The sequence below is a fragment of the Ursus arctos genome, unplaced genomic scaffold (genome assembly GCF_023065955.2).
Source record: "Ursus arctos isolate Adak ecotype North America unplaced genomic scaffold, UrsArc2.0 scaffold_7, whole genome shotgun sequence".
In the NCBI taxonomy this organism is placed as follows: domain Eukaryota; kingdom Metazoa; phylum Chordata; class Mammalia; order Carnivora; family Ursidae; genus Ursus; species Ursus arctos.
This window is the reverse complement of record NW_026623089.1, coordinates 9,726,530-9,752,606: the sequence shown is the minus strand read 5'-3', so window position 1 is coordinate 9,752,606 and position 26,077 is coordinate 9,726,530. Positions and strand designations below refer to the sequence as shown.

Below are 26,077 nucleotides of genomic sequence, written 5' to 3'. Positions count from 1 at the left end.
GTTCCAGAAGCCACTCTGCTCCACACCAAATACTCTTTTTCAGGGACGTTCCCAGACAGACACAGAGTGTTCCCACCTATCTTTCCTAATGTAAGTTCACAGAGAAGTGAGAAAGCTAGCACGGACGCTCGCTGGCGCAGGACACTGTCGCTGTGACCTAGAACGGCCAAGCGGGCAAGCGGGTGAGCTGACGGCCAGGGAGGGCTCGCGGTGCTGGTTTCTACGCACCACACGCACACAGTGGGTGCACGGATTTCAGCTTTCTCCCCAGAAGTTTCAAACCCTGAGACGTGCCAGCAGCAGGAGGTCTCGCTGCTGCTTCTCAATCAAGTGGGAGGTTGGTAACTGAAACCGTAGGCACACCCGCAGCGCTGTCCCCCGAATGCTGTCTGTGCCATCCCCGCTGTGGGCCACCCTTCCCTCCCCTCGGGAAGGCCTCGGGCCCTCACTCCTGGGGAGCAGAGGGGCCTCATCTGGGCAGACAAGGAAACTGAGGCAGGACAGCCATGAACTGTTGGGAGTGACACGGCGCTGATGTCACTGGCCGCAGGCCACAGGTGTTGACCTCGAGGTAAACAAGCCCAGGGAAGCAAATCCTGGCTGACGGTGCCCAGAGCCCGGGGGAGCGCGGGCTGGGGGGGCCAGCCTGTGAAAGTCAGCGAAGGGCCGTGACTTACGCACCTTCACCGTGCCCGTCCCTGGCTCCCTGGCCGGTGTCAGCAGCAGGACCGCGTGGGGACAGCTGACGCGGGGAGGGCGTTTGAACAGTAAGCTATTTCAGGTAACGCTTTATGTTGCCAAACCAGCCATAGGAGCACTTCAGATTGTCACTTTTTATAACGTTTGCCTATAAACTTTCCCGTGTGGTTGTTGAAATGGCGCCCGCATGCAAACAGAGAACAGATGGGAAGCCCGCGGCGCGCCCCGGCCCATCGCCTGCGGAGGCTGGACGACAGATTTCAACTGTGCCGGGCGAACAAAGCAGCTTTTGCCAGCGGGACGACGACGACGTCACAGGGCACGGATTAAGCCTTTTCTGGGGTTTCCTCGGGACGGTGGCTCTTCACGTGTCGCAATCCCCGTGGCTAAGGAACTGGAACCCCGGCTTCGAGGGTGCGGTGGGGTGGCCCCTGGAAGGCACCCCCGATGCTCCTCCATCCAAGCCCCAAACACGTTCCTCCAGAAAGGGTTAAAAAGGGAGGACGGGATGGACCCATCGCCCCCCTACCTCCCCCCAAGGTGTGGACCTGGAGCAGAGGCCAGGTGGGGGGCGGGAGGGGGAGGCGGGGACAAACCTGCGTCCCTCGGCACAGCTCGGGGCTCCCACGGGAACTATGGCACCAGCCCTGGGGCAAGAGGAGCGCGACAGCCAGGGCTTCCTGGTGCCCGCCCCGCTGCTGCACCGCCCCGCACAAGAGAAATAAATATCACCGCTGTGGGGCTGCCAACGTCTCGACAGAAGCAGCCCTAGAACGAAGCTGCAAATGTCACTGCAATGTCACAGTGCCTGCGACACATGGAAGTCAGCGGCGGCTGATCCCGTCTGTTCCGGTTAGCCTTGCCTCACCCTCCGGGTCTTCAGGATGGCCTGAAGCGGCCACGCCACAGTCCGGGTACGAAGTTTTAACTGGCCGACACCCAACTTTCTGTCCATGGGGATGGAATACAAAACCCTTCCTTCATCTCACACAGGCCTCCTGAAGTATTTTTACGAGCATGAATGGAGGGAGTCTGGACAGTCAAGACCCTGGGCATGACGGCCCAGCTTCTCCGTAACCCGCAGAGGCGGATGCCACCCCATCGGCCTGCCTGGCCCCGAAACTCACCGATGGAAAGACACAAAGGCTAGTGGGGCTCCCCCCCCCATGACATCAGAAATGCCCGCCCCCGTGGGCCCTAGCACGGGGGCTCTGCAGACACACAGCCGGTGAACACAGGGGCGCAGAGCTGCTCGAGCTCAGACTTCCTCCGAGCTTCCCCTCTGCAAGAGCAGACTTGCAGGAGACAAAAATCCTGACATCAAACGGAGACCTTATAAGGCATGGGTACTCCTCGTTCTTTAAGAGGCAGGAGGGAGAGACAAATCGCTGCACAATGTAAATAACGAAAGCTCCCTACCTCAAGAAATACTGCCAACATAAAAACGGGGGACACAACAAAGTCCAAGCAATGGATCGCAGATACGTCAACAGTCTGAAAGGCTGCAGATCCCGCTTTCCGACCCATCATCGGGGTGTCTTATAGACATACGTCAGCACTTAAAACTCTCCTCGTCGGTTCCTCTGGGGCCCTAACAACCACTAATAGCTACCTCTGCCACAGTAGCTTGCCTGTTCCAGAAATTCTGGACTGGCTCACATTCCTCATGATCAGATGGGATAATGGCATATGGTTCCAATATGGTCACCATTAAAAATTATATATTTAGGCACACCCCTCACATAATTGAGGTCTATCGTTGAGATACATGGCGAACAGCTTTCCAAGTCTGAAAAGAAATGATGCTGTTGCCCACGAGAAAATCAAACTGTAGAAACAGCCAAGTGCCTAGGAACGTTCACCTGAGTCATGACTATCACCCAAGACGTGGACCCGGAGTGGAAATAGTCACTCCCGGTCTTGCTGCCAGCATCTCCCCTCCTTTCGATCCTGATGTTCCAGGCTGTTAATTATCACGTTCTCCCAAAGGGAGAGAGGGGGACACCAAAAGGAAGGTTTTCTCCCTGGTCACGACACCTGCATCAAATTCTTATGTTCAGGAGAGCGGAATTCCCATCGCACCACCAAGACGCAGGTACCGAACAGCCTCGTCTGCCTCAAGTCCCCACGGCTCTGCTTGAGCTGAAACCTCAGAAGTGAGTCCTCTGTTCAAAAAGCAATTCCCAAACATGCCATTAGATTATCTGAAGCAGAAACGAGCACTACAGGTCATGTCCCAGTAGCCCGCACCGCCAGTCGGATATACAACGAGGAGTCTATGCGCTTGACTGGCTGGTCACCCAGGCCTGAGCCTCCTGCCTTCTGGAAACACTTGCCAGACGCGGAGGAAGCTGGCGCTTCTCAAGATCTTCAGGGCTTCCTTGGGCACACTGCTGGTGGCCCCACCGACTAACCCAGACTCCTGGGACATCTCTCCCAGCAGGAAGGTACTCCCTGTATCAGGAAGGGACCTGGCGGGGTGGGGACAGGGCTTCAGGAGGGAAAGGAATGAATGAATGCGATTTGCCAGCCCTTGACCAAGCCGATCTTTAAGATCAGGAGTGGCCTGGCAAAGGTGTTGCCTCTAAAATGAACACAACACCTCCGGTTCTGAAAACCTCATCTGCCCTCAACATGTCTTCAGCTCCCCGAGTCCTGACAACGGCACAGCCCTCTTCCTCGTATAAAGGAGTTAAGCCACCTTCCTAATCGGATGCTCCTTCAATTCCCATAGCTGGTCCTGAGCCCTTCCTCTTAGGCACACCCCCATATAATTTAGGTCTATCTATGGGGTTAAGGCTCTGGTCCCAGCTCTGTCCCTGCCCTGGTGACTCTTGGGAAAAGGACACACTGGAGACGTTAACACACTGAGAACAGACCTCAGTCCCAATCCGCCACTTATAAACTGTGCCACTGGAAACAAGCTTCTCAGCTTTTGTCATCACTTCCTGTTTCTTCACGCGCAAACCAGGAACGTAATAAAAGAGACAGCGGGCAACAAGCATCCAGCTTGGGGCCCGGCACAGAAACACGAATGTACCCACCAGCAGCAAGACCTTCCAGCCGAAATCATGCTCCTCAGCGACAGCAGATGAAGCATGAAAGAAAAGAAAAGCCACCTAACCAGGTATTCTCAACATGGAAGGATGGGGATGTAACAGAACAGAGGGGACCCTTCTAGTATATTCCTGGCGCCCCCAGCACAGTTTAGCGTTAATCATCTACAGTGTCATTTTGTTTTCTGCTTGTGTGCGTGTGTGAGTTCCTAACTACAGAGCCCTGTGGTGGAGTTCCTGGCTTCCTGGGACCTCCTCCTCCCTCCACACCTGGCTCTGGGGTTGAATCCCACCCCTGGCTCTGGGGGTCCCTTCCCTGCACTCTGTTCCCCTCCATCTCGGCAGCTCTTCCCACCCACTCCAGGTCAGTGCGGCTCAAGTCCCCGCTCACAGGCTCCCCCTTCCGCTGCCCAGCTACAGGGGTGCTACCCCAAACCAGCACGTGCCCTTCCCTCCACGTCTTCCCCGCCTGAGCCTCTTGCTGACTGGCATCACCACGCAACACGACTCAAGCTCCAAGTCCCCACGAAAGCCCCGCTTCTCCCTCCTGCCTGCATCTGCACCCCTGTGAATTCTCTCTGAAACAGCTCTGGAAAGAGGGCAAGGGCAAGACCTCACTGGCGCAGGCTCACTCCAAGCCCCTACCTTTTCTCCAAAAGACCTCTACGATGCCCCCAACCCACCGTCACAGTCCACCCTATGTATCCACCACGGACCACCAGAGCAAGCTTCTGAAAAGCAAAACTGAACTTACCTTAAAAAAAAAAAAAAAAAAAGGCAGCGACCACTCCCCACTCTGACAGGGTAAAACCCAAAGAACATCACCCACATTAAGGCCTTGGTTGCTCCAGGCCCCAGATCCCTCTCCACCTGCTCCCTCATACCCGAGACTTGTCTGTTCTCATGAGCACTCTTTCCTCTACCCGGAAACCCTGCCCCACTACTCTGCCTGGCAAACTCCTATTCAGCCTTCAAAGCCCAGCTCAAATAGCATCTCCTCCGTGAAAATTCCTGATTCTAATGAACATGGCCCACAGTGCTCTCATCTCGAAGACACTACAGCCTTTGTTGATACATCTAGTACATACGCAGCCAAACACAGCCCGCCTCCCCCACCCACCCTCTCCAACTGGGCTGCTTGAGGACGGGACCAGCACAGTGCTTCCCAAACTCTATTTTGCATAAAGACGTGGAGAGTTCATTAAAACACAGCTCTTTGGGTCCCACTTCCAAAGTTTCTGCATCAGTAGATGTCGAGTGGGGTCTGAGAGTCTGAATTTCCCACAAGCTCCCAGATAATGGTCACGGTGCTGGTCCAGAGCCCACATTGAGAGAAGTTCAGCGCCAGTGTCCAAGGGCAAGAGTCTGAGACCTGGTTTTGCAGTGATGACCCCTCAGCCCCTTCCCATTACTGAGCCTGAGCCCGGGTTTACAGAAGAGGAAAAACACCTCCGGGCTAGCCTGCTGCTGGTCAAGGTCATTATGAGGACAAACCAAGAGGCTGCCTAGGAAGGCCTTTGTAAACCCTGAAGTGGGGGGCACATCCGAGAGAAAACATCCCTCACCCCAGCTCCGGCCAGGGTGGGCCCGGGTTCCTATGTGTGGGCTATAGCTTGATCCTAACTGAGCAGATTTTTTTTTTCCCCAATCACATGGGAACCTTGATTTGCATTCCTCTGACTTTAAGACAGGGTTTTCTTTCAAATGTGCAAATCTGTCACATCATATCTATGTAAGTTACCTAAGTGGGGATTTCTGGAATGTTCACAAATGGAACTAAACATCCAAGGATCTTGCGAGAGTTGTTACTAACACCGATGACACCTGTTTGATGACTTTAGGGAGGGAAGAGGCCTGGGGCTTATTAAAATAGCATTTACTGTTCATCCATCCAACAAATCGGGGATACCTGATCTGTATATGGGGCACAGAAACCCCAGCAGAGTTCCCTTGACAGGACGCCTTACCACAACCCCACAGCATGCTGGGAGTAACCCTGACACCAAACCCCTCGGGCAAGGGGCCCAGCCCGTGCCCTGCACAGCTCCCAAGCTTGAGGAGCCAAGTTACAGCAAGTGCGGTAACTGGCCTGCTTTCCAGAGTCCATGTCCCGTGTAGTCAGCGGCTCTGACTATATTCCAGGGGCGGCAAGTCACTCTTCCACACTTAGTGTTACCCCCTGGCTCCTCGAAGCTGCTCCGGGCCCAGTTCACCCCCTGACATGGACAGAAATAAACAGTCCACACCGCACACTCAAGTGGGAACGTTCGCCCTACAAGTCCCTGAAAGGTTAGATCATGTCCAGATCCTCGGTGACATTTTCCCCCAGCCCTCCCCTCAGGAGCACAGGAATATAGTGCCCCCAGGGACAAAAGAAAAGGGAAAGGGGGCGGGGTAGGAGTTCCTCCATGAGGGCATGGCCACCTCCTGCGCTTCAACTCGGGGCCCTTTGCCGGTACCGATCTGCAAGTTTACTTAAAGGGCTGGACCTTTCTACTCTCAGCAGGACCCCAGCTCCAACACTTGCTCAGAGTCTGCAGCTGTGTCCCAGGACTGGTCCCCCCCCTTCACCCAGCAGCATCCCGGCCATTTACAAATGAAGGGACAGCAGCTGGATACTGGGAAACAGATGGCCCTCCTCATTTGAATGGGTTTGATCTGGCGACGCAGGCCTCAGCAAGTTCGGGCCTGGCCGGGCCAGAAATCATGATCAGGCTGAAGGCACAGATTCATAGCCCGAGGGGTCTTTAGCAAGCAGCTGGGTCGGAATGACCTCTTGGAGAAGTTTCCTAAAGTGGGAGGGGGCAGGGAGCCTCTGCGGTGGGTGGGGCGCGTCCCCAGCTGGCTTTGCCCCCCAAGACCAAGAAAGGCAGGACGGAGAAAACCAGGTCCAAGCCCCAAGCCCCGAGGATCCCTTTTCTCCAGTGATTTACAGAGAAAAGGAAATTTTCCTCTTGGGCGATCCTGTGCCCCAGGACTGAAACCACATTCATTCAGGAAATTCCAAATTAAGAAAGGTGCCACCAGGGTTAAACCCTAACCTTTCTCCTAGGCCCTAAGCCGCGCATTTGCATAGAAAGAAAACCTTCTTGAAAACAAACTCTGAAGAGATCCCACTTCTCCAGGCACAGCCCCTTGCAAAACCCACCAGAGCATCTCACCTTGGAAGGGGCTGTGCTGGGCCCCCAAGCATCTTGGCTTGCTGTGGAGGACATACCTGCCCTTTTTAACCCAAGACTGTGCCCCACCCCACTCCAGGGAAAGGGGGGAGCCTTACTTGAACCCCCAGGTCCCCGGGTGAGGTCCCACAATCGGTGTTCACTACCCAGGCCAGGTCCACCGGGCTCCCCTGCCCTGCACCATCCCCCTGCCTCCATGGCAGCCTGGTAAACAACTGTAGCTCCGGAAAAGAGACAGTCGGGGAGGAGGCTGAGAGCTACCCCTTGACCACCTGTCCACAGGCCACACCTGTAAGGGTGGGCACCTCAGGGCAACAAGTGAACACACACAGAGGCCAGCAGAGGGACCAAGCAGCCAAGGAAGCCACCTGGCCAGCCCATCCGGCTGGTACTAACTAGGGCCGAGGCAGGGGGTCCAGCTGACCCATCAAGGTGGGTGCCCACCTCCCTGCCAAGAGCGGCCTCGGGAAGCTGCATAGTTGGAGCACCCAGAAAAATCCTCGGGGCTCCTGCCTCCCTGTGAGCCTCGCCATCATGCTTCTTCAGAGCACCTGCACCCTGCATGGGAACTGGCACCTCATTTCTGTAGCTCTGTGACAAAGGTAGATGGCCACCCACTCAACAGCACCTGCGGCTGTTTTTGGCTTGCCGTGCTATCCCCACAGAACCTAGCACATAGTAGGGTTTCAAAAACTATACCTGGGGGAACAAAGCCAAAGCCAATGACGCTGCAGCGGGAAGAGTGTGTCGATGATCTGCTGTCTCTGCCAAGCTCTGCAAGTTATCACCCCACCAGGGCTGCGAGGCGTACAGGGAAAGCTGCAGGGTCTCCTCCGGCCAAGCATTCGACACCCTCTGTCCAACACTGTGCACCCCCTTCTCAACACCCGCAACCCCTGGATGTTCTGCAGTCACTGTCCAAGTTCAGCAGGGTCCAGAGGACTAAACCAGCCCCGATTCACCTCCATGTCCAGCCAGCTCCACTCAGAAATTACTTTTAACCACCTAAAATGAGCTTTGTTTGCTTTCAAAATGCTCTACTCCCCAGCCTCTTCCTCCTCTTGGGAGGCCCCTCCTAGCCAAGGCATGTACCTATTGTTTCTTCTGACTGGGTATTTTTTTCCCCCACTATTTTTTTTTTCTTTCTCGTAAGGGCCAGGTATTTCTCATTTCCATGGCATTTGTCATTGCCATGACTGCAGGTGATAGGAGCCCCAGGCACACCAGTCTGCACAGGTGGGTCTTGACCCCACGGAAAATCAGACATGCGGAAGAACAGCTTGACACATTACCAGAGTGCCAACCAACAAGTCAAACATTTCGTAGTGCCAGAGCAAACTCCCAGAAAATGGGCAAGTACCTAGACCAGCCAGCCTGACCTGCCCCAACTCCTGTAGCGGGACTTAGCATGGATCACCAACTGGGACTCACAGCATCTCCCTCCGTCTACTGGGCAGGAGAAGGGTTAGCTTCTTAGTAATAAGCTACATACCACCGGAGGCCATTCTAGAAGAATCACAAAGGAATGGTTTTATTGCCCGTGACTTTTCTTCAAATCGCTTTAGGAAAATAGGTGTGGATATGTGGGGAAGAGACAGAGTCACCCAGCAGCGTTCTTACACGTTTAAGAGTCAAATGACAGATTTAGGAAAGAATGAGGGGGCCACCACAGTATTCCACAAAATACCCTCCTACTCAGGAAAGACAAGGAATCAACCAATAAATCTTTGTCCTACCAATAAATTCACCCAAACGCCTGGGCCCATGCTAACTGTGGGGCCTTGGAGGAAACATTTCATCTCCAAGAGTCTCGGTCAAGAGTCTCCTCCACAGGGGCGCCTGGGTAGCGCAGTCGTTAGGCGGCTGCCTTCGGCTCAGGGCGTGATCCCGGCGTTCCAGGATCGAGCCCCACATCGGGCTCCTCCGCTGGGAGCCTGCTTCTTCCTCTCCCACTCCCCCTGCTGTGTTCCCTCTCTCACTGGCTGTCTCTCTCTGTCAAATAAATAAATAAAATCTTTAAAAAAAAAAAAAAAGAGTCTATGAATGCCTGGGGTGAGCTGGAGTGTTCAGATTAGAGCTGGGGGGAGAGCGGAACTGGAGGAAGGTGGTCACAAGGTACAAACTTCCAGCTGTAACATGAACAAGGACTAGGCATGATGGCTGTCGTCACCATGGCTGTGTCGGGTAGTGACACTTGTTCAGGGAACAGATCCTAAGAGCTCTCATCACAAGAAAAACTATGTATTTTTTTTGCATCTATGGGAGATAATGGATATTAAAGTTACTGTGATAATCATTTCATAATATAAATAAGTCAAATCATCATGCTGTATTCCCTACACTTACACAGCGCTCTGTGTCTGCGTATCTCAATTAAACAGGGGAGAAAAAGATTAGGGATAGTACAGGTCAAGGTACCCAGCACCGTGTCTGACACATGGCAGGCATTCATCTTCATCCTCATCCTCTCAAGGAATGGGCTAAAGAAATGGCCCCATCCATCCATTCTGACCACTCCCCCTCACACCCTGGCCGATCCTATCAAGTGACCCCGCAAGGTTATAGCAGGCAAAGTATTGCTCAGCTCCTCGCCCCCAGTCATGTAGGTCCCCTCACAATTTCCTTCCCTTCCCTAAATTCTGGAAGCCCAGCTACCTATGCCCCGAGGAATGCCCCAGCAGGCCGCCCAGGAGAAGTCACTATGGACAAACTTGGCCAGGATGTCCATAACGTGCTACGAGCGCTCGCCTCATGGCCCGGGCAAAAGCAGAGCCCGCTACACCCCAACCCCACCCCCCCCAAACCCAGTCTCCATCATTCTTCAATCCTTTGGAAACCTCAAACAGAAAACTCTTTCCTTGCCAAAATATACTGCTCTCCACGAAGTGTGTGTCCCACCATGACGACAGAACTGCAACCGCGTTTTCTCAATGGGGAAAAACAGGTCAACCCAGAACCATCTGGACTGCAGCCAGCAAGGAGATCAGAGCACGTTTCTGAAGTCCAGACTTATAAAGACCCAAGATAATAAAAAGGGCTGGATAAACCAGGGCCTTGAGCACCCTTTCTGTTAATGTAAATGAACTCCCATCAGAGAATTTATCATTTACGTTAGGGTAAATACACCTGAAATACTGGTTTTAAATCCTCTATCGGGGCACCTGGGTGGCTCAGTCCGTTAACCCTCCGACTCTTGGTCTCAGCTCAGGTCATGATTTCAGGGTCATGATCTCAGGGTCGTGAGATCAAGCCCCACATCATCCGACTCCACCGCAGCTTAAGATTCTCTCCCTCTTCCTCCCTCCTGCCTACTTTAAAAAATCAAAAATTAAAAAAATTTTTTAAACCCTTTATCAGGTTTTTTACATGGACAAGAAGCAGGGATGAGTAGAGAGAAAAGCAGCATTTATCGAGCACCTCTTCTAGGCCAAGAACTACAGTAAGGAAAGGCTCCACATCCATTTGCATTTAATCTTCATATTCTCCCTCTTTACATAGATATTATCAGCCCCATTTTAGATAAAGGGACGCTCAGAGAGATTATCTATCTTATCCAAGGCCACAGCACCAGGAGACAGGAGAGTGATTCAAGCCCAACTTGCCTAACCCCCAAGGCTAAGTTCCTTCTGTCTGTGTCCAAAAAGCACATCACGTATCATTCAAAAGTAGTTTATTCATTTTTATGGAGAAAAAAAAATGTCAGATAAAAAATTTAAGCTAATTTTATAGGGGCTTTTCGGTCTTTTAAATTTGAGTGATATTAAATTTGAAACATTTAGAACATTTAGAGTCCATATTCAATTGGGAACCTACCTCCCATCAGCTAAGAATGCAACGTGTTTTGGTGGAAACCCAGGAGGCTTTGGCGGACAAGGAGGCGCCCCTTAAAGGCAGCCAGCCACACTCCTACGGGGCCATCTCACCATCCACTGAGAATCTTAAGTTAGAGGGTTTTCCAAAAAGTTTAAACCAAAACTTGTCACTGCAAAGATCCTTATTTTCACTCTGAGGCCCCTCCCCACCCCACTCCCCACCCAACAGGCCAAGTTGGCCTTTATGATGTCTACATAGTCTTAAAACATTACAACTGGTCATGTATGGAAAACCTTAACAGTAAACGGTCATGTGTAAAGAGAGGCCAGATAGAATCACAAAGAAGGAGTTCTCATGTTGGAAAATTAACATGACAATTCATGTAGAGTTTCTCAGTGTCAGAGCTGAGGACTGAGTTCCTTTCTTTCCAGCAAAGGTGATATATAAATCATATAAATAAATACGTCCCTTGTCCTCATTCCTGAATATATCCGAACTTTCCTTAGAAGCTGGTTTTTGACCTCCTCATAAAACATATGCACTATAACCTGAAATTCCAAATATGTGCATTCCATTCGTACAGGACTTGGAATTTACCATTCTTCACCTGGACGAGGGGTTAAAGGAAAGAATATGCCACAGCTTGGCTCCCTGACTCACTACAAAAAGAATTTGAAATTTACAATATTCACATGAAGTGGCAAAAATCCAGAATGAGGCGTAATGACTTACGTATTCCAAAGTGGAATAAATGACAACAGCTCACGCCCAGCATCTTACAACTCCGTCACGGTGCAAGTGTCCCAAAACCAAAATTACTGAAAACCTAAAGCATGCCCATTTTACATAACATACACTCTTCAAGGACAGCCACAGTCTGTACTGAGAATTAAATATACTTTTGCATGAATACAGAAGTGGTAAAAGCTTGAAGTTACATAAATGAAGCCCAGTGAAAGCTGCTATTTTGGGTTTTCTATCATGCCCTTTTAAAAAGGGGTAGTTACAGATCAGAGCAAGGAAGGCAAAAAAAAAAAAAAAAACACTTGGGAAAAACGTAACCTTTGTTAATTTCAGAAGGGGCCATCTCCAAGACACACAGGATCCTTCTGGTAAAGCGGCCAACAGCTTGTTCAACCAGACTCATCAAAGAGCCTGGTCTCAGGTTGGCTTCCCTACCTCCTTCTTTACATTCCCTAATTCAAGAAGGCCAGAGCTGAACCGGCTGGGTCACTCCAGGTCTACCTGGGTAATTAAAAGAAAGTGGCTGTTTTGTGGAGACTCTACGGCTTCCAGAAAGCCTCAAGGCTTCTCATGAAGATAAAACATTTTCCCCAAAATGGAACATGAGTTATACACAGATTTAGAATCTCATGTCTGGGCGCCTGGGTGGCTCAGTCGGTTAAGCGTCTGCCTTCTGCTCAGGTCAGGATCCCAGGGTCCTGGGATGAGGCCCCTTTGGGGTTCCCTGCTCAGCAGGGAGACTGCTCCTCCCTCTGCCCCCCCCCCCCCGTGCGTGCTTGCGTGCTCTTTCTCTCAAAAATAAATAAATAAAATCTTTAAAAATAAATAAACAAAATTTCACATCTGGGACCCTTAGCTGTCTCAGTCTGTAGAGCAGGTGACTCTTGATCTCAGGGTCATGAGTTCAAGCCCCACGCTGGGCACAGAGCTTACATTAAAAAAAATAATAAAATAAATAAAAATAAAAATAGTGAAATCTCGGGGCGCCTGGGTGGCTCAGTCGTTAAGCGTCTGCCTTCGGCTCAGGGCGTGATCCTGGCGTTCTAGGATCGAGCCCCACGTCAGGCTCTACCGCTAGGAGCCTGCTTCTTCCTCTCCCGCTCCCTCTGCTTGTGTTCCCTCTCTCGCTGGCTGTCTCTCTCTCTGTCGAATGAATAAATAAAATCTTTAAAAAAAAAAATAAAAATAGTAAAATCTCAAGTCCAAGAGCCTCTAACAAGTCCAAGCTGTGTTCTTAGGAATCTGCTCATCTTGGATACAATGATGCTGACACGTAACTGCTCAGACCCCACCCCCCACTTCAGCTAAGGCCACAGGTTCAGCCCCTACATCGAGTTCACTGTTCAGCCACATACAGCCTTGAACACGGTCACCATCGGTTCAAAGAAAGCACAGTAAAAAGGCCGGTCAGAGAAAAGGCCGTGAGGCAAAGGTGTGGCCCGCTGAGCAGCATCGAGCATTTCCAGGCCATTAAAGCTGAAAAAGCAGAGCCATCTCTAAGCAGATGCAGCAAATGGATAAAAAAAGAATACAAAACGTAAGGCTGAAGTCACCCCTCCTCAAGGAAAACAAATAATAAAGATCATGGGCATTTCCGCACAGCGGCAGGAAGCCCATTGGACCGGAGTCACTTATGGTATTGCCTGAAAAACTTCCCCTAAACAATTTCTGAGTTGCCCACCCAGACAAGCCACCATGCTAAGAATCCAATCAGGGCCGTGGAAAGTAGCACACCAGCTTACTTCCTACCTGGTGCCCCAAAACCAATTTCCCACGTTCTCCTTGAAAGACTTAAAATCAGACAGCTTCCATGGAAATGGAAAATGAGGCCAGACTCTGGGGAGAAAGGGTGGTAGCCTTTTAACAATTCCTCTAGATAAGTCAACACCCAAACAACAGACTTCAGGCTGCAAGGCTACTGGATACGTTTTACGGAGAATGTGAGCACTAAACAGGACTCTTCCTGTCTCAACACGACCCTGGTATTGCATAACCAGGTAATTCCTCATTCAGTCCCATACTGGAAACATCTCCTGTTGGATTGCTCTGGTTATCTGGAACTCTCACCCTCAGCTGAGCCAGAAGGACTTGGGAAGAACCCCTTCTGGTTCCTCGTGGAGGGGTGGGGGGGTCAACCCCACGGCAGGTACTCAGCGTTCTGACTGGTTAAAGTAACAGGCAGAACACCACACTCACTGAATTCGGATCAGAGGGAGCGAGTATAGAAACTATAGAAACTACACAAACGCCAACTCTCTCAGCGTGCCAAACTGTCACTCTCGAAGGGATACTAAGCACAGTTCTTTGTCTCTGATTGTGAAATACTTTACATACTAATAAAGGATGTGTACTTTATTGTGTATTTACCTGCGTATGCCTGCATTTGGTTTAATTGACCAAGAGTAAGTCCTTGTTCCTAAGCTAACTCTCAAGCTCCAGTCAACTCTTAAATATGAATACTCGCACTGAGAAACAAAGATGCAGATAATACAAAACAGAAGATTATTTTAAATCATTCGCTCTTGGTATGCGGATATATTCTTTTTTTTTCTTTTCTTTTAACTTGCAATTAAATGCGTATGGCTGATGTTGTGGCATTTATAATACTTCTAACAAAGGACTTAAATAAACCGTGCTGGAAAAATCTGACTTCGAAAGCTCTCCATGTGTGTCTTTCACTCACCCGCTCTGCTACTGAGCTTTGGACCAACTCACATCGGTCCAGGAGAGCATCACCTCTTAGAAGGTTGCCCAAAAAACTGGTTTAAAAAAAAAAAAAAGGCAAACTACTTTCTTCCCAGGTTGCTGCTTTCCAGAATCACACTTTCTGGAGGGTGGGAAAGTAATTAGGGGTTTGGGGTTGGAAAAGCCCTTTTATTTTAGCTCCTACTGGGCTGGTGTAAACAAAGATATCATTAATGTCAACAATGACTTAATTAACCAGAGTAGGTGACGAGAACTTGAAAGCGTCACCCCTCCCCAGGATAATCAAGCTCGACTATACTTTAAATGATGAGAATATTAATCAACAGAACAGTACTTGGCATTGAGGACTCCCCCCGCCCCCCGAGTCAATAACTGAATTTACAGCCTTCAGCCATTCCTCTACAACAATGAATGACCAACTGGAAATATTCTTTTTTAATCTGGGATATTAATGAAAATCTCCTAGAGATTATTTGCTTCTCAAGTCAGCTGAGTAGATCCAATCCTACTGTCTGTTACCACTTCGTCGTGTCCAGAAGACACATGGCATGTGACAGATGATATGAGAGGATGATATAGGATAATACCGTACAAAGCCGAGAAGACTGAAAAAGGATCCTCCAATCTTAGGGCTCAGGCTCCTTCCCGGAACTTCCTCGCATTTTTCCCTGGACACATTTTCCTCTGGTCCAGCCCAAGAGACCTGATCTAATCTGAGCCTTCAAATTAACAAACCAGAAAGTCTTCCAAGATGGGGCCTGGTGCAATAAAAGGTTAAGGTTGAACTTATGTTAACGAAAGCTATAGTTACACTCACCACAGAAGACAGCCTGGGACTGGCACACACTCATCCATCCATCGTCCCTCCATCTCTCCCCCCAATTCGGCAGGACCATGGCCTAAACTAGAGCTGTCCCAGTCAGTTGGCTTCCAGTTAACTCCTTTCCCATCAAGAATTAGACGACCTTCCTAATAGCCTCCGACACCAAAATAAAACTACCTGCAATGAGAACTCAGATGGGTTGCCAATATGGTACTGACAGACCAGGGCAGCCCAGGCGCTCCAGAAAGCTGTCTGGAGTCACAAAGGGCCTTCTCCGTGACAGAGCGACTTTCTTCTCAACTGTCCCCAAAAGCCTCCACGTTTCCTGACATTGTGGCACCGGGCAGGGCCAGCCCACATGGGACAGAGCAGACACGTGTGCCCACCTCATGGGCAAGGGGGAGGTCAGCATGTCGTGGGTGCTCAGGAGACGCCAGGCCATGAGCTGACCGCTCTCTGCTCCCAGGGACACTGAAATCTCCTGACGACCTTTTGATGTAAGGAACCAGAAGCCTCCTGAGGACGTTAATATACACTTAACATGAATGAAGACCTTCAAGATCATCTTATCAAACCATCGGGCCACAGAAAAGGGAAACAGAGGGACAGGGCTTCGCATGCTCTTCCAAAGCCACGCCTCTGCGGGTCTATTACCTTAAACGTCTCACCAACACTGGACACAAACCTCACAGAAGCTGTGAGCCCAGAAAAATGCATGAAACGACTTTGGCAAAGTATTTCCTATAATTTTGGAGAATTCGTGAACCACCCCACCCCCAAGCCCCAAGAGTATCCCCAGATCCCACCAGGTTGGGAAGACCTGCTTGCAACAATACTCCCATTGTTGGATACAAAATTTCACACAAAGAACCACTGGGGGCACTTTATCGCTGTCCATGGTTTCTTCCCCCTCTCTGCCCCACCTCTTTCTTCCTGCATATTTTAAACTTTCTTCAATAATTAAGAACAAGAAAAGAAGTCCTCCAGGGGCGCCTGGGCGGCACAGCGGTTAAGCGTCTGCCTTCGGCTCAGGGCGTGATCCCGGCGTTATGGGATCGAGCCCCACATCAGGCTCCTCCGCCATGAGCCTGCTTCTTCCTCTCCCACTCCCCCTGCTTATGTTCCGTCTCTAGCTGGCTGTCTCTGTCAAATAAATAAATAAAATCTTTAAAAAAAAAAAGAAAAGAAAAGAAAAGAAGTCCTCCAGGACCGTTTTACACTTTCTGTTGAGATAAACTCCCAAGAATGCTGCCCTGAAAGTCAAAATGAAAAATGACAGTTTCTTCCTACCCTGGGCCATTCCAGGGCTCACCCGGTAAGGAAATCCTGGCTCAGCACGCAGCTGGGCCACGCACTCAAGGGAAAACCAGCAATTAGGAAACACATCTATTTTAATTATTAGCAAAATTAAGGAGGTACAGGCCTGACTTTCAGAAACCAGGACTCTTTTCTCTCCCATTAAGTCCTTGAGAAAGGCATCGCCTTTGCAGATCACACGCGTGCTTACAATACAGCACAAGTCACAAGGAGGCTGTCCCCTCATCACCGCAGCTAGAGCCTGTTAAGTGCCACAGAGGCAAACTTTCGCCAGATTCCCCCTCCCAGAGATGGGGAAGCCACTGTGACTTCACCGCACCTGTTCTCATGAGGCCTTCACGCCTCTGCTTTAGACAGGGCACCGGCTTCACTCTGGCCAGTGCTGGACTGCTTTGGGTAAAATCAGGGTCGTTTTAGAAAAACTGTGGCCCTTACCTATCCTTTCATGACCCGAACACGGGGTCCCACTGGGAGCCCCTCTCTCAGCGCGGTCATCTCAGGCGGGAACGCAGCCCTCCTTCCCGTGTTGTCCTGACCCACCCTCTGTCCTTTGCCAGCCTGTGGCGCTGGGTGCTTTTCCAGAACAGCTGAGCTGACCCCAGACCACTCAGGACCACGGCAGGCCCCCAAAGCCAAGCAAGCACCAGGTGGGCTCTCAGCAAACAGGTTCATTAAGTGGCGATGAGTGCTGGGATCTGCCATTTTATTCTCGGATTACCACTCGAAAAATAACTCAGCTACCAATATTCCCGGCTGATGACAGATTTCAATGCCACCCCAAGTGGAGGCTTGGCTACTGACGTCTCGGGAGGACCCGGGAAGGAGGTTCCAGACCGGCCCGGCTGAGTAATTCAGCCCCATGTAGGGTTCACAACTGGCTTTCTGCCTTTACAATTAAATTTCCAAAGCTGAAAACACCAGTGTGTGGCCTGTTCGACCTGGAAGTTCTCATAGATATGGGAGACATCCAGGTACCTTCACTTTCAAATTTACCTAAAATAGAATTTGCAGTATCTGTGACGTACTGCTTACGTAGTAGGAATTACAATGGCTTAAAAAAAAAAAAAAAAAGTAAAATGTCAGGGCATCTCTGTGCACTTCAGAAGCTTCTTTTTCTCCTTAGACAATGAAAATAAAATGTCAGCATTTTAGATGTTGGCAATTTCCCTTCATGGCTCCATTTGTCAGAAAACAGCAATTCTTTACATCATAAGCAAGACCCTCTCCAGTCAGAATGCTCCTGCTAGGAAGGTTCTAGATGGCATTCACCTACAGGCTCTCCTCCCACAGCCCTCCTGGGCAGTGGAAAAGGTGAAGGGCCAGCTGCCTCCCTTACCCAGCGCAGAGAAACGCACACACCAAGAAACCAGCAAACTATACCGTTCTGCCTGCAGTATCACGGCAAGGAACCTTCTCTAACCATCTCTGACTTGGGGGGGAGGGGTGCCGATCTCTGACCCGGGGGGGAGCAGAGAGCCCACTCCTTGCTCTTAAAGACTCACTTACAATGCAAGGGCAGCTGACTGGAAAACAGGCCTTGACCTCAGTGCCACTTCCCCAGACACATCCCCAAACAAACTTGGTGCCCTGAAAGGTGAGACGAAACCACTTACCCTCCGGCTCTAAAGTGGTATCCTCCACTAAATTGAAGGAGGGCCGGGCCAGGGACAAGGTTGCCATGGTGACCAAGACCAGGCAGACGAAGCGGGCCCAGCTGACCATGGCTGCGGCGGTGCCAATCCCCCGTCCTCTTCCATATCTCCACGTGGACGTCACTCCCATCTGCACACCTGGTCTGCGAGCATGGACTGCCAGCAATGCCTCCAGCCTGCAGTGGGCTCCGGAGCCGAGGTGCCGGTCTGGCCGCTGCTCCCGCGGTGCTGCAGCCTCTAGGGGAGACAGATCCGGCGAGTCAGTGAAATCCTCCCTGATGCCAGTTCGTGGAAACCCAAGTGGGCTACCACCGTTTCTCAGCCTCTGCATTATCTGCAAACCTGGCATGCGCGCCTCAGGGTCCCAGGTGTTCCCGCCAGACGGGTCCGCCACAAGCCGCGCTGGGCTGATTGTGAGCAAGCATATTTTTAAGAAAGAGTCTACAGGACAGGACTCCGTGCAGCCACGCCAAGTGAGGCAAAGCGCACTCTCTTCTGCCATCCACTGTCACCTCCACGGCCCTCAACACGCAGAAGCAACGTGACCTTAGTTTCAAGGGCAACTACAAAAGCAAGTTAACAATGCTCGGGTTGGCAGAACCGGCCTTGTTAACTTCTCTTAGGCCAACGGGGCTTTAGACAGCTGGATGGTGGAGGCGTCTGCGTGCGGACTTATTTCTGGGGCTGCAGCTGAATGGCTGGCTCCGCCCTCACTGTAGTACTCGGCATGAAAGGAGACCAGCAAAATAAAAGGAAGCCCAGGAAGGCTACCAAAAAGCCCCACCAGTTTACACTTGTCAGGATTCATTTTCCAATATGGAAATGTATTTCGGTCTTCCGCCAAGCAGCCACTTACAGAGAGTGAAGGAAATGCAAACACATTCAAAGCCACGGATCCAAAAAGAGGCTCAAAGCCTGAATCCCCTTCCACTGCCACTACAGGCAGCCCCCGCCTCCTGCCTCCTAAGTGTCTTCAGCCCACACAGGGTGGGCGACCGAGGGGAGTGGATGCAAGCTCTGAGAAATAACGCAGGTGTTTATTAAGGGACGATGGTGATATGTAAATTACTGTCATGGTAAGTGACTGGGCAAGTAACTTTCAATTTGTTAACCTATTGGCTAAAACTTCAGAAGTGACAGGGGGTGCTCCACTTACTGGTCTGTGACCCCAAGGCAAAGAGAATTGTCCAAGCTTAACTATTCCAAATAACTTCAAATGTATTCATTATCCTCAATGACCAAGTACAGAACAGAAATGCACCAACTTGAGAAAACTGGAAACAATCAGATTCGGTGAACCAAATAAACGAACCACATTTTAAGGACTGAGGGTGAGGGTGAGACCTTGAATATAAAAATCTCTAAAGTCCGGGCTTTTGGCATGCCAACCTGATGTTTCAAATTCTGCCATAAGATTTCAACATTGCCTGAGCCTCTCCAAAGCTACATCAGAAAAACTGTTCCTGTTAGCCCTGACTGAGGATTAAACTGGGAAAAGAAAAGAAGCACATACAAAAAGGTGTGATTCACAGCAAAAGCAAGAAAAGTGTGTGCCTGTGAGCACACCCTCTAATTTCAGGTTGCTTGAAGGATGTTTTTTTCCCCTAAATTTTCTTTCCTCTTGAAGTTAAGAGCCTCAAAAGATAACTCCCAATCTATTTCTACATACGTGTGGGAGGAAAGTACACAAGCATTCTCATTGATTTACTAAGCATTTCCAGAATGCATGGGAATGTTCTGCCTCTGACACAACTTCATGAACAATCTTAAATCCTAGCAGATTTCATCCAAGGCTGCTTCCCTGGCCACATCACCCACATGTCCCAGCCCAAAGGGTCGTCCTTTGCTCCAAGCAGAGAAAGCCATCCAGTGACCTAAATCAGCTAAATCTCAGACCATTCATTCATCCCATCAGCTTGCACAAGAAACTTGAATTTTAGTCATTACTAGGTCTAGGCCCCAGGCCGCCCCCTGCCCAAATCTCTGGAAGGCGGAGGCCTAAGGCAGCAGGTCTGCACGACTCCTCACCAGAGTGGACACAAGTGTGGAGGGACCTCCTAGGCGGGATAATTAGGTCCCGAGGCTCGGTGTTGGGAACACAGGCCCAGCAGGCTGCTGGCGGCCACAATCCCGGCTTCCTGCCTTCAATACCATAATCCTTCCTGGAGTCTGAGCCTCAGTGAAAGCCCCAGCGTGTTTACTTTTCCCCTTGAAAGGGAACTCTCTTCTCAGGCTCGGCTGCGGGAGGAGTTGTCACCCTCCCTATGATGGACGGCTCTTCGTGGCCACCCGCTCCCCGGTCTGTTTTCACCTGGGCACAAACCTGCCCCCAAAGACAGGCAAAGTGACAAGCAAGAGAGCCTGGCTGGAGAGTGGTCCCTATGCCAGGTTCGTGCTGGGCTCCTCGAGTAACCAAAATATTCCCAACCCCCCAACCCCCCCCCAACGCGCCAAGAAGTCAAACCCACACAGTGCCTACCTCACTGAGCTCCCACTGAGTGGTTATCTGGCCTCTGCCGGCTCACCCATGCTGAGCACTTGGGCACTTTGTTTCTGGTGGATTTTTACATCAGGAAAGTCAACAGTCCCAGGCAAGGTTGGGATGCCTGTGTCCCCCCAGGGGGCAGACCTATCTCTGAGCTCAAAGCCTCCCTACTGTTCTCCGTGTCTTCCGAGCTGAGTAATGGAGGGAGCTATCAGGGGTCAAATCTGGGCGGGGGGGGGGATGGAGAGGAGGTTCCTCAACATACTGAAATATCAAAAAACACAAAATACAGGCGACCCAGGACGACAATCCATTCCGTGGTTAACGCTAGCAAGCCAGTGAGAACTTGCAGCAGCTTTGGGGAACTCCTAACCACTAGCAGCCCTGTTTCATTGTAGCATTTCTTTCATTTGTTTGCCTGGAATATCCTGTTTTCTCCCCCTTCTTGGGGCGCTAAAGAGCTCAGAGAAATCTGCATTTTAATTGACATTCCAGGGAGAGGGAGAGGGGCGCCTGATTGCTTTTCTATTCAAACTAAACAGGCTTTTCAGATGAAAATGAGTCGCGGCCAGTGGAAGATTTACAGGGATTTGGGACCAGGGGGACAATGGGGTTTTAAATGTTGATAGCATTTCACACCAAACACATAATGGGTGCCCCGAGTGTGAAAGCAGGTTTGCTTTTAAGGGTAGGTTTTATTGAATTGGGCCGGAGGAAGGCAGGCCCGGAGAAGGCTCTGGCAAGAGCGGGCTTCGAGGGGAGCGGCGGCGACTCGGCGCGCCAGCCCGGGACCCCTGAGTCTGGCCCTGTGGCCGCGAGGGTGGGAGCCAGCGCCTCGCAGGGCCCTCGGCTGACTCCCCGGCGCGGCCCCGGCGCTGAAAAAATGAGCGCGCAAGTTAGAACTCGCCTGCGCTTTCGACATCCCCGAGCTGCTGCCGGCAGAGCAGGCGGCGAGCTAGAAAAAGTCGGTCCAGTTCGCCCCCTAGCCCCAGGCGCGCTGCGCTCCCTCCAGCGCCGACAGCGGCAGCGGGAGAGGGGCGCCGGTTACTGAAATCGGGGAACCCGAGCGGCCTCTTCCTCAAAGGTGCCGCCCCCGAGCACAGCCAGCCCTACGGAGAAGTCGCCGGGCCCATCCGGCGGCTCCCTCCCAGGGAAGCGTCTCCACACACACACACACACCCCGCCCGGCCTGGATGGGACGGGACGGGAGCCCCCCGCATCCAGAATGAGGCACCCCGAAGATGCCCCTCCGAACCCCGGACCTGCGGGGCCGAACCACCAGAGGCACCCCCGCCACTCGCCTAACCGCCCTGGGGGCGGAGGACCGCGCCGGCCGGTGGGACGGAGCCGGCCGGAGTTTGACAGGGAGGGGGTGTCAGTGCCAGAGGCAGATGTCAGCATCTGGATGGGGGTGATAAGTAGAGGCAGACCTTCCCAAGCGACCGCCGGCAGCACGCATCCCGCTCCCCCATCACCTATGCAGCCAAAGAGGGAGGACAGGGAACAGGCTGCACCGTGCCAGTCCCCCGCGCCCTCCGCTCGGGGCATGGTGCACCCGGAGTCCCGAACTCCCGCGGCGCCAGCTTCCCCGGCGGGCGAGGCTCCCCGAGGCACCCGACACGGCGATTACCTTGAATGGCAACGCTCCTCGGCCGCCGGTCTGTCCCCGCGCCCGGCGTGAGTCGGGATGGAGCAAGCGACGAACTCGGGGGAAACTCCGAAACAGAGTGGTCCTCGGGTCCCGCCTGCGCCAAGGCTGCGAGGCTTCAGGCGCACCCCAGGCTGCGGAGGAGCGCGGGCATGACGCCCGCCGGCTGCCCTCGGGTTTGGGGAGCGAGAGGAAGAAAGGACTCAGGCTCGGCGTCTCCTCCACCAAACTTTGCTCGCAACTTGCGAACGCTCAGGGCGCCCTGGAAAGCCGCGGCCTCGGGGCGCCCGGGCCCCGCCAGCCCGGAAAGCAGTCGCCGCGCCGGGCCAGCTACGCCGCCCGCAGACCCCGCGGCGCCCGAGCTTTGTGGCGGCCGCGCTCGCTCACTCGCTCGCCCGCTCCGCACCCGCCGCCCGCCCGCTCGGCTCTCCGCGGCGCTCTCCGCCGCCGCCGCCCGCCGCCGCCGCCGCCGCCGCCGCCGCCCCCTCCCCGCGGGTCACGCCCCCGCTGAAACCCGAGCCGTTTCCTGGACGGCGGCGCCCGCTCTGCCAATCAGCGCCGCGCGCCCGGCCGCCCCTGCTCCTCGCGGCTCCCGACGCCCGCGAGCCGCCCGAGACCCCGGCCACCGCGGGCCCCGAGAGGTGCGGCGACGGCCTCGCCCCGCGCCACCGCCCCCTTTCTTCCCTGGGGACTTAGACCGACGGCTTGTCTGCTGATCGCCTTGCGTTTAGTTCAAGGCAGAAAACAAATGACGGACTGCCTGCCCTACCCCTGGAGCGACTGCATGGGGGGTGGAGGGGGGTAATTTAATGCAACTGAAACTTTTGGAGGAGAATGTCTGCAGGACGTTGCACTTTTCTGTCCTGCAAAACAATAGCAGTGAGAGAAGAACCCAGTATTTACGGAGGTCCTACTCCGGGAGGGCACGCCGAACCACCCCCCTGCAGAATAATATTCCCAGTTTCTGATAAGGAAACCAGGAGAGAGGTGAAGTAATTTGTCCAGGGCCACACAGCCGGTTATTGGCAGAGCCTGACTTTGAATCTGGCCTCTCATAGAGAAAGTCAAAAACGGCAACGACCAAAAAAAAAAAAAAAAAAAAAGTGTTTAGTAATATGTATCTGGAGTAATAAAAAGAAATTGGAAAGATTCTAAAGAAACTACGCTATAAATAGCTGTGTGGCCTTGAGCAAAGCAGCTCCTCCCGAATCTTAGATTCTTCAACTGAATGCCAGGCTGCAACTGGTTAAAGTTCATATTTTCCATTTACCTTTCTTGGGAGGCTCTGTCTACAGGATAATTTATTTTTTAATATACTTTCTCTCCTCCTCACTGATCCAGCTCCTAAGCTTTTGTGCTTAAGTCCGAGACAATACAGATAAAAACCTTAATTATTTTTCCTTAGAAAAGGTCATTAAACCCAGAAGTGCTCCAGAATGCTTTTGAGGCCTGAAGATAGATGGAGCAGTGAGTACAAAACTGACCTGGAAAATCGACTTTTCCAGCATTTAGAAATGCAGTTGCTCCTGGGTCACCGACATAGCACACTTCAATAACATTTACGAAAAAAAATTTTTTGAAGGTGCCGCACATTATGAGAAAATCATTTTTCTTCTCAATCCATCGCAGAAAACTTTTATGCAAATGACTTACATGCTGAGAATATGAAATCCATTGAAATGCTTCAGGCAAATGGCTGTGGAATTCTATTTTGGAAATTTGACAGCAAAAAGAATAGATTCTCAAGCAAAATTATCGGTCCCTACGCTTGGGTATGTGTTTGGTCCAGTCTTTTCACCTGGATCAGTCCTAACACCTTTTTCAGGAACCGACATCTCAGCTGTCGGCTCACACCTGGATGGGTCGGAACACACCAATACCTTTTTCACGTCCTCAGCTCTGTGGTCACAAAAAGAGAGGTGGCTGCACGTCTGCCTGCTCGGGCCCTGGCACTTAACATCTTTATATTCCCCACCAATGGGAAACTCAAGGGTCTCAGGACAGATTCCCTTCCCATCCTGCAACATATCCGTCAGCCATTGAAAATGCTGTTAACACATTCTCACATAAATTACTGGTGCAGGAAGCCATCGTCCCTCACCCCATTCATCGACAGCTTTATATATACTGAATAAAAAGGCCGGCTTCCGCTGAAAATGACAAATCAGAACACCTACTTTCATGTCCAGATGCAGTTCGCAGAATTTATTCTTTATAGGGATGAAAAGACACCCATCCATCACAAGACCCTTATTCCCCTAAGAGCGTTCGTTTTTAAGGCAGCGAAGCCCACAGGCCCACAGCAGCAAACTTCTTCAGTTTTGAGAGAAGCAAATGCATGTTTGGAATTTTTTTTTTTTTTTTTTTTTACAAAACCCAATTCTGTCATCATATTTAGGCTTCAAGTGACCTCAGTGGGTCTAGGAAAGTTTTCACACCAGTGAGGCTTCTGAATGAGAAAATAATCTCTGGACAGTTTTTTTTCTCTTCCCTCTTCAAGTGGCTGGAACCCCTTTTGTCAATGGCCTCCCGTGAATGGTGTTGCTAATAAGCCTATTAATGAGCTTCCCGGCCGAGGGTGAATAGGTAAATAAGCCCCAATCTGTTGAGGTTCAGGGCCGAGGGCAGAAAAGCCAGCAAGAACTAAAGGTGACAGTTTGCACTGAACGGCCAATGCAAGCACCAGGTTTCTGCTGAAAGAACCGCCAGACAAGGCCACATTCACCACCCCTTCGCCCCCCACTGGGGGCCCTTTTCTTCACAATTTTCCCCCCTTTACAAAATGTCTTGAGTAGCCACCTTTTTTTTTTTTCAAAAGCCCTCGAGACGCCCTCCTTTCTTTCACTGTAGTAATGATACATCAATGGAAGGAAGAAAAATGAGGACACCAGAACTCCGATGCACCATGACTTTCAAGAAACAAATTGTGTTGCGGGCCCATCGGTTATGGGGGGGGAGGGGAGGGGTGGGAGCCCTCGCAGCCACGGGCCATTCTCCTCTAAAGATTCAGAATTTTTTTTTTTTATAATTTGTTTTGTAATGGGTGGCTGTTCTTCACCCTATAGAAAAGTTCGATGAACAAAGTTCATTGGCATTAAGTGCTAATGAGCCCTTCTAATGTGTTCTGAGCTCCCTGCAAAACTGAATTTCATTCTTTAGGCTACATCTCAATAATGTCTGGAGCATAAAAGAAGCTTTTGAAAGGAGAAATATAGAATAGTCCAAGGACTGTGGTTAGCCTGGTTAACTCCTGGGATGAGGGGAGGGACCTGATCCCTGACAGCTTGGTCCCATCTTCAGGGAGCTTATGGCATTTAACTGAAGCGACATCGTAAATCCCAGCACCGCACATCGAACGTCGAACATGGGCGATGATTCTAAACTTAGAACGGAATCGCAAAGCCAAGACGTCCCTGGGGACAAAGTCCTTCCAGAATCCCTGCCTCACTTTGAGGTGAAGGGGCTCTGGTTCCAACAGGCACTCTTCGCTCAATGGCTGTGTGACCTTGCACAGGTTACTTAAATTCTCTGAGTTTTTCATTTTCTCAGGTAAAATGAGGACAATAGTGGTACCTATCTTGTAGTTAATTAATAGGGTCACTAAGAAGATTAAGTGAATGAAAGGGTGACAAAACCTGTTTTTATTGAGATACTCCTCGTGGCTCTGGAAATGCAATGTGTCTCCTATGATTATTATTAGCCGTTCTTAATAGTCCTACCCCCTGGGTCTATTGGAAGGATTCGAGTGTTTCAGTGAAGAGCCTAGAACCCACTGGCACCACCCGGATAGTATTACAGCCTGGTTTTCACAGAGTCTGGAGCCATGACTTCTGAATTCCCCATGCCCACCCTCTGCCCACCCTCTGCCCCAACTGAAGGACCTGGTGATGCCAACGCAAAGCCCACCTGAGACGGAATGCCGCCTGCGCAGACTGCCGGAATCGTACACACTCCC

The 26,077-nt window shown here is 51.3% G+C and overlaps 1 protein-coding gene across 19 annotated transcripts in view; it reads right to left on the bottom strand.

Moving 5' to 3' along the window:
* FGFR2 (fibroblast growth factor receptor 2) overlaps window positions 1–22,233 on the bottom strand; it is a 101,481-nt gene extending 79,248 nt beyond the window's left edge. For 13 of the 19 annotated variants that reach the window (XM_026494283.4, XM_026494280.4, XM_026494281.4 and 10 more), the window contains exon 1: window positions 17,951–18,210. In XM_026494283.4, the coding sequence (XP_026350068.1) occupies window positions 17,951–18,119 (169 nt within the window). In that variant the 5' untranslated portion in view covers window positions 18,120–18,210. Of the gene's footprint in view, window positions 1–17,950; window positions 18,227–22,104 lie in introns of those variants that run through there. The other 6 variants (XM_026494285.4, XM_026494286.4, XM_026494288.4 and 3 more) reach the window with 1 other exon arrangement.
* Between the last annotated feature and the right edge of the window lie 3,844 nt (window positions 22,234–26,077).